The sequence below is a fragment of the Rhincodon typus genome, chromosome 41 (assembly GCF_021869965.1).
Source record: "Rhincodon typus isolate 14 chromosome 41, sRhiTyp1.1, whole genome shotgun sequence".
Taxonomy (NCBI): Eukaryota; Metazoa; Chordata; class Chondrichthyes; order Orectolobiformes; family Rhincodontidae; genus Rhincodon; species Rhincodon typus.
In genome coordinates this window covers 7,105,054-7,113,687 of record NC_063372.1, presented here as the reverse complement: position 1 = coordinate 7,113,687, position 8,634 = coordinate 7,105,054, and the positions used below count along the sequence as shown (strand labels likewise).

The following is an 8,634-nucleotide window of genomic DNA, read 5'->3' as shown; positions in this document are numbered from 1 at the left end:
ACCTACCTTCTGTGATTCATGCACAAGGACACCCAGGTCCCTCTGCAGAGCAGCATGCTGCAACTTTTTACCATTCAAGTAATAATCCTTTGTACTATTACTCCTACCAAAATGTATGACTTCACATTTATTTACATTGTATTCCATCTGCCAGGCCTTTGCCCACTCACTCAATGTATCTATGTTCCTCTGCAAAGTTTCACGGTCCTCTGCACACTTTGCTTTGCCACTCATCTTAGTGTCATCTGCAAACTTTGACACCCTACACGTGGTCCCCAGCTCCAAGTCATCTATATAAATTGTAAATAATTGCGGTCCCAACACTGATCCCTGAGGCACACCACTAGTCACTGACTGCCAGCTAGAATAGCACTCATTTATCCCCACTCTTTGCTTCCTGTTAGTCAACCAATCCTCTATCCATGCTAATACTTTACCCTTAATGCCATGCAATAAAAATTGTTGATTATGAATAAGAGAATCGTTGTGATCCTCCTTTCACTAATCAACACCTTGATGTGTCGCTAAAGTTAGTTTTCAAAGAGTTAACAGTATTGTAACTATGTCAGTGCACTGTTTTGCTTTCTCCATTTCAAATTTGAAATGAAAACCTCAGGTTTGCTGTAATGTAACAAAAGCAATCCTCATTGTGGTGCGCAAAAATCATCCAGATCTTCTCCAAAATGAAACACACTATGCTTAATTACTTTTCATGCTGAAAATTGAGCCAGCATGTGCATGCATCACTTGCATTGCATCAGCATCACAATTGTAGGTGCGTCATTGATGATGTGCAAAGACCGCTGGACCTGATATTTCATGCTAAAACAAGGGCACTTTTATGGCCAAATTCAAAGAACTTTTTTTTTCGAAGTTATACGACCACCTGAGAAAAGTCCAGGCATTTAACTGGAATTAATTGCAAGGAAACTGACTGAACAATGTCTGTTCAGACTGATTTTCTAGTGCTGAACTATTTATATCTTGTCGCAGTCTACAGGAGTGGATACGTCTCCAAGTAAAGATGATGATGATGACGATGACACAATGCACAACACAGTAGTTCTCTTCTCCACTGAAGACAAATTTATTCTCCTGCAGGTAGGCTTTCTTATTCCCAGGGTGATTCGATCAGTTTATAATCATTTAATAGTGTGAACAAAAGATGCAGTAGACCCCTGTATTGGTTATTGGCGTTCTTACGCACTTCAAGTTATGCACAATAATTTACTTGGAAGTTGGACTTCATTTTTGAATGAATATGTAAAATGCATTTGATTAAGTTTTCGCAGACTCTGCGTTCTTCATTCATTCAGCAAGGCAAACTGTCACCTAGATGTTTGGTGTCTGATTTATTGTCCATGTAGCTGATAATTTAGTTTCAGCAAAGGAAGGCTTCAGGTTGATTGACTTTTCCTGGGGTTCTTCAGTATTCAACTGTAAATTTTGAATAATGGGCTAACTGGTGTCATGGTGGTGGTAGTCTGTGTTCCTGAGGGCTACAATGTTATCAATTTCCAATGACAGTGTAACTCCAAATCAGATTAAGTGTGTGTGACCCAGGTGTAGTTAAAGGTCTAGTTAAATAACTGGTGGCCTAGACATGCGGCACGTGGTATTTGACTTGTCCTGAATACCATGATTAGATTGAAAGGTGAGCAGTTGGTCTTCAAGCTGGTCTGCAAATCAGCTTATTAGAATCACTATTGGAATATGATTTGTGTGGTTTTTGTGTGATTAGGTGAGGATGGGGGTTTGGTGGGAGCAGGGAGATGGATTTGCTGTGTGGAAATATACAGGCTTTGTTCTGATTGATATAATGTATTTTGAAATATTGGTCTGGAAGGTTTTGTTTATGTTTTGAGCCCAAACTTGCATTCAGTTTTGCATCCCAGCATGCCACACGGTGCGATATTTTGTTAACATGTGTAGATAATGAGCAATTCTACAGTTGCTGTTCATTATGGGGCCTTCCCGACTTCTGAAGTGATCTCATACAGAGGCGTAATTTCAAAGACCCAACATCTGAACGTTTCCAGTACTTACAATTGGCTCCTTTATATTGCCCCATATTGTGTTCTGACTTGCACACAAATCGACTTGCGTGGACTCCAGAGAGGAACCCTTTCACTTGGGGGCTGCCTGTCCCTGAATCCAACCCAAATAGTTTAGGAACATTGTACTTGATGAAAAACATTTGCATCAAATAGCAAACCATGCATCTTGATTCAAAAAGTGTACTTAGAAAATTATAAACTAGTGTACATGTTAACAGACAATATTCAAGAATAACTTGTAATATTGCTTTTGTTTTTATTTTTCAGGATATGTGTGTGGTTTGTGGGAGCTTTGGACGAGGGGTGGAGGGACAGCTGTTGGCCTGTTCACAGTGTGGACAATGCTACCACCCATACTGTGTCAACAGTAAGGTATGGAGATAGGAAAGGGAGATGCGAGTTAAATTTGTAAAGATCCTATGGTTAAACAATGATGGATGAATGCAGACCTGCTGACTTTGCACAGAAGGAAATGAAGGAGAATCAACAGCAAGTCAGAGGTTGTAACTAAATACTTCCTCTTGACTTGTGACGGACCAGTGGAGCAACGTTGGCAAATGTCTGTGAAAGAGCACCCAAATTGCCTACATGACCAGAGTGCTTTTATAATTGTTAATTAAGTCCCAAAATAAATAGGCAATGAAGGCAAAAAATTTAAACCTTCAGCAGTTACAGAACATATGAGTATACTGTGCAGCAAGCTATACCTTTTTCATGAGCTGCTTGGATCTACTGTGCGGGGCATGTTTACTTTATATTACTTGTACAAAACTGACTTGAATTTATCCATTCAACAACATGAGGGAGTTTTGTCTTTTTTTCCCACCCAGAATCAGCATCCAACAATTCCATGTATAATAACACAAAGCAGAGTTCTGTTTTGTACTCTCCCTTTATAAAAGCGAGAGCATTTCCTGTGTGTGTCTCGCAACCATAAAAATCCTTACGCGGAGTATGCATACAGTCTTACTGCTAATATTGTAGTGTGGACAATCTTCCTCCAGTGGCTAAAAGGAGCAGTACCTCCTGTAAACTAATCAATCAATTTAGATCTAAATCTGAACTCTTATTGGAAAATTGATGAAAATCTTTAGGTTTTCGATTATGTTCTTTGTCTTGCAGATTACAAAAGTTATGTTGAGCAAGGGGTGGCGTTGTTTGGAATGTATTGTATGTGAAGCATGTGGAAAAGCTTCCGATCCTGCTCGATTATTGTTATGTGATGACTGTGATATAAGTTACCACACATATTGCCTGGATCCACCATTGCAAACTGTTCCAAAGGGTGGGTGGAAATGCAAGTGGTGAGTGTAAAATTCAATTGTGTATGACCAGACACCAGGAATGGGAAATTGTGTGTTTTTGGGTGGGGGAGGGGATTTTTTTTTTTTTTTTTTTTCTTTTCAAAAAGTTCTTTTCCTCTTCTCCAAGAGTCACAGTGCCTTTGTACAGTAAGGTTTTAGTGATGCCAAGTTACTGTCCATTAGCTCACTCTAGTGATCAATTGTTTACACTTGATTTGAGTTTTAGTGTAGTCAGACAGCTTACCGTCCAATTAGTTATTCTTCTAACTTGATGCATGAACATATACCTTCCAGAATGGTTAGTTGAGCAGTATTCGTGTTGTCCTCCATCCCTGACCCGACCAAAAGATCGGGAGTGTTGTCGTTTTTTTTTCCACCCGTATTGCTATGTTGGCTAACTCAATGTTGACTTTGGATGTATCTGAGTATCGTCTTGTCTGTGACTTGATTGACTTTCTTAGTGAACATTTTTGAATTATTGGGGGAGCTAAAACATTTTTGCAATCAGTTTGCTTTCCTTTTCATTTTTCTGCAAGTCTTTTATACTTGGAAAAAGTAATATTCACTTTAATATATTTCTTCTATTTTTAAGACTATATCATTTTACCACCTCCTCCTTGCTCTTGAGGCATTTTATAAGTAGGAGTAACTTCTATTAAATTGGCTAGCTTAGCTAAAAATGGCTCGAAGGTTCAATTAAAAACATTGTAATGGTAAACATACATATTGTTGCAAGGATTTAGAACTGAAACAAAGTGTTTCAGGTTGGTTTTTTTAAAAAAAAATTGCAATTCTTCCAGTTGTTTCCAAAGCAGTTTTCTTCCAGAAGCTCTTGAAATTGTGAGGTGGTACAATTTGGGAAGAATATGGAGAGAATTTTAAAGTGGGTGCAAGCAGAAGGTGACCTGGGGATGTTTGTACATATTTATAGTAGGAACAGGTTAACAAAACAGGATTTCAAAAGAGCAGCATAACACATAAAAGGTAAAATTCTGCTGGGCCTATTTTAAACAAAAATAATGTAGCCCCCCAACTGGAATGTAGTGTTTGAATTTGAACACCATGCTTTTTAGGACAGACATGAAAGCTTTGGAGAGAGTACAGCAAAGATCTGCAAGAGTGGTTCCAGTGATGACGCATTATAGTAACATATAGACTGGATCAGCTGGTGTTGCTCTCCTTAGAGCATACAAGGCTAAGGGAAGACAAAAGACTGCAGATGCTGGAAAAAAACTCAGCAGGTCTAGCAGCTTGTGTAGAGAGAGAAACCGAATAAAGATTTATAATCTGGTATGACTGTAATGATTATACCAGACTCAAAATATTAAATCTGTTTGTATGTTCAGAAATGCAGCTAGATCTGAGTTTTTCAATTTTCTGCATTCATTTAAGGCTAAGAGAAGACTTGTTAAAGGCTTAAAATCAAAGGATTATGAGAGTTAATAAAGAGTGTCTGTTTCCAATGGCTGAAGAATTGCACAGGTTTAAGACAATTGGCAAAAGAACCAGAGGCAGCATTAGGGAAAATCTTTTGTTTTACAAATCAAGTGGATTTGGGTTGCATTGCCTGGATGGTGATACATGTTCAACAATCGCCTTCAAAAGGGTATTAGTGAAAAGATAAAAGAGGAAAGAAAACATGCAGGCGAATGGGGAAAGAGCAATAGTGGGACTAACTGGATTGTACTTTAAAAGAGCTGGCGCAGGCTCAGTGGACTGAATTTGTTCCTGTGCTGTACTGTTCTTTGATTCGATGACTTTGCAAGTAGATTAAGGGTTATCTTGTGTAAAGTCAAGGGGTCAATCACAAGGTGTTATGGTTTTAGGATGAGGGGCAGGAGATTGAGAGTGAATTTGAGGAAAAAAACGTTTTCACCCGAGGGGAGGTGGTGGTGGAGAAAGATCTACATTTCCATAACTTTGATAATCTTTGGACCTTGTAGTTTGTGTTATGACGAAGGGGGAGAAAAAACTGAGCTTTAATTTTTTAATTTCTAAGTTTCGTTCATTTGTGGGATGTGGGTGTCGTTGGCTGCGCCAGCATTTATTGCCCATCCCTAGTTATGCTTCAGAAGTTGACGACGAGCTGCTGCCTGGAACTTTTGCAGCCCATCCAATGTAGATAGCTCCACAATTTTATTAGGGACAGAGTTCTTCCAGCGTTTTGAGCCTGTGACACTGAAGGAACACTGATGTATTTCCAAGTCAGGATGGTGGATGGCTGAGAGGGGAACTTGCAGTGGTTGTTTGCCCATGCACCTGCTGTTGCTGTTTTCCCAGATGGTAGTGATCAAAGGTTTGAAGATGCTGTCAGAGGAATCTTGATGAATTTTATATGATAAATGCAGTACATATATAACTTTTTGTATGTTGCAATAATATGAAGCCAAACTTGTCTTTCAGGTGTGTTTGCTGTACACAGTGTGGTGCCACAACACCTGGTTTTCACTGTGAGTGGCAGAATAACTACACTCACTGTGCACCTTGTGGCAGCCTTGTTACTTGTCCTAGCTGCAATGAAGACTATGAAGAAGAAGATCTTCTCATACAGTGTCATCATTGTGATCGGTAGGGTAGAGGAATGTCTATCAGTGGTTTTACCAAGTCTTTTGTGATGTTCTCAACTAAAGAATTTCATTGGTTCAAGTCCCTAACTTGTTTTATGTTGAATCCTATGAAATGTATTTTGCATGACAAGCAATGGTTTTGATCCATCTTTTTACATTAAAGCCAAATATTTGTAGTTTTCCTTGGATTGTGCTCACATAACTAATTTAGATGCACACTATTTTCAGAGCTCAGGTTTTCTGTGATGTATCTTTTATTATGATAACCTTTTGAAAGATAATGAAGCGACATTAAGCTTGTAATAAAAGTTTCCATGGAATGATTGTCATCCTTTCAGTCTACTTGTGTAAAAGGCCAGACTTGGTGCTGATAACAACATCGCTTGTTATTATTGGTGTGAAAGTCTACTTGGGGACTTCTGATCAAAGCTATTCCCAGTACATGTCTGTATCACTGAGCTGAAAAACACAGAATTTATTTGGGCTTCAAATTCTTTAAACCTGTTAGTAATTACTCTGGTTTAAGTAATTAGTTTGTACATCTGTTGCCTGAGTGATGTTTTCACGAATAAAATTAGATGTTAATGCTTGCAGGTGGGTCCACGCCATTTGTGAAAATCTCTTCACAGAAGAGGAAGTGGAACAAGCAGCAGATGAGGGCTTTGATTGTACTGCGTGTGAGCCCTTTGTTGTTCGTCCAATTGGTGAGTCATAGTCCACAATCGTACGTTAAGAAATGCAGCAACAATCTTTCAGTTAGTTTAGAAATAACAGTAATTGTACTCTGAAAGAAATGAGATATTGTTTTATTAATTTGTACCTTAGTTTTATTTATGTTTGCAACTGCTACTCTCTTCAACCTCAACAAGGTAGTCAGGCTTCTTGCTTTGAAGATGACAGAGACCTGCATTAGAGTGTATAATATTCAGCGTATAGGGCATTATAGTGACAAAGTTCTTGGCTCTTTAATAGCCAAGCCTCCAAATTAATCAAATGTCTAATATATCAGGACTACATACATTAACATATTTTAAAATTTAGTAGTTTCTAGCATTTGAAATAACGGTTCCTAATTTTTATTTGTAGTTCGAAGTGAATCCCCTGTGATTGCACCTATTGTCAAAGTCAAGGATCCAGGTGAGTTCTTTAGAAAACTGATTGGAAATTTATTATATTCTTCCCCCTTTTCGTGTAGTATGCTAAATTTATTTTAGATTTGATTTATCCATATGTAGAACCACGGTTTTATAATCACGACGGCGTATGGCTGACAGAGTCGGGAATGTCACAGTTCCGAAGTCTCTTACTTTCTCCGCCACACAAAAAAGGACCAAAGCCCAAACTAAAGAACAAACCTCCAACTCCATGCAGTGAGCCAATGATGGTTAGTGTAGATGGCTCATCTATAGAAATAAAGAAAGAAGAAGGTGAAGGGGAGGAGGAAAAAGGTGAGGAACAGTGGTTGTAAAGCCATAGTGAAAGGCATGCTGCTTTTCCATCTTCTTGAAATCTAATTTTATGTTGTTAAAGTTGTACCGCAGTAAAATTTCATACACCTTGTTTAAAAAAAAAAACCTGGACGATTAAGTTGTACTGTACATTAATGCTGTGCAGTTCATCTTTCTAAGCAACCGATTTTTTGGAATTTGAAGTAACATTACATGAGAGATGTTCTGTTTTGCCCTACAATTTATGGAACTTGATGCACAGGTTACAACTAACATGTAGTTAGAACAACATTCTTTTCTCTACCACTTTTTTTGTGAGAAAGTAAATTTTCTTTTTTTTTTGACATTTGTCCTCTTCCATTTTGAATTTTGTTTTGAGCAACAACAGTTAGAGGCTATTTTGAGCATTGCTGAGAAAAGACCAATGCTGTCGAAACTTTTCAGCTCTCACTGATCACGACAGACATCAGCACCAGTTTCAGAGGGAGCAAAAATTTTATTCTGCATGAGCAAAAAGTGTGTTTGGCTGACACCTTAACTCTGGTCAAGGCACTAACATGGAGAATGATTGAGGGAGCTACTGTCTCCCAGCCTTTCTTTTAAAATGAAAAAGACACAATGCCTGAACATATTTCTTTTGTCTGCAGGGGTTAGATCCCTGCACATGAGTGTGTATTTTCTAGCAAGTTTGGCTGACCTTAAATTGGTGGTCAGTATAATTCTCAGCACATACTGGACAGTACTTGCTGAATAATCCTATGGGGATCTCAATTATTGTTAGATATTACATGATTTACAAATGCAGGTTGCTTGAGTATAGTCAGTGCTCTGTCTGTTCTGAGCAGCCAAGGGCATGTGCTGTTTGATACTATCCACCAATCTCCTTTTGTGTATTCTGAATAGCAATGCCTCAACCGAACAGAGTCAACTTGCCAATCGGCCAGCGCCCTTTTCTCATGCTCCCTTTGAAATGTGGTATTCTTGCGTCTGTCCTGATGAGTGCAAGGGGATAAAAAAGTCTTTTAACTGCATATCTCTTTTTATAATCATAATCAGGTTCTGTATTACTAATTGACTAGTCAGAAGATATTTATTTCATAGTATACCTCAACAGTACTAATGGACCCAGTTAAATCAGATACGTTGCATGTTGTCAGGCTGCATAATGTAAGTTCAGCTCACAGTGTCATACCTCTGGGCAAGAACATTAACTGTCATGCCCAAGCTTTTGGGAGAAGCTGAAACTTCAAGTAAAAAC

The 8,634-nt window shown here is 38.5% G+C and overlaps 1 protein-coding gene across 1 annotated transcript in view; it reads left to right on the top strand.

Moving 5' to 3' along the window:
- Nucleotides 1-8,634, top strand: part of LOC109924474 (histone-lysine N-methyltransferase 2D-like) — a 143,392-nt gene that overhangs the window by 47,687 nt on the left and 87,071 nt on the right. Inside the window, 7 exon segments of the mRNA XM_048618858.1 lie at nucleotides 994-1,101; nucleotides 2,325-2,429; nucleotides 3,180-3,361; nucleotides 5,765-5,929; nucleotides 6,523-6,632; nucleotides 7,015-7,065; nucleotides 7,143-7,376. Of these exon segments, the coding sequence (XP_048474815.1) occupies nucleotides 994-1,101; nucleotides 2,325-2,429; nucleotides 3,180-3,361; nucleotides 5,765-5,929; nucleotides 6,523-6,632; nucleotides 7,015-7,065; nucleotides 7,143-7,376 (955 nt within the window).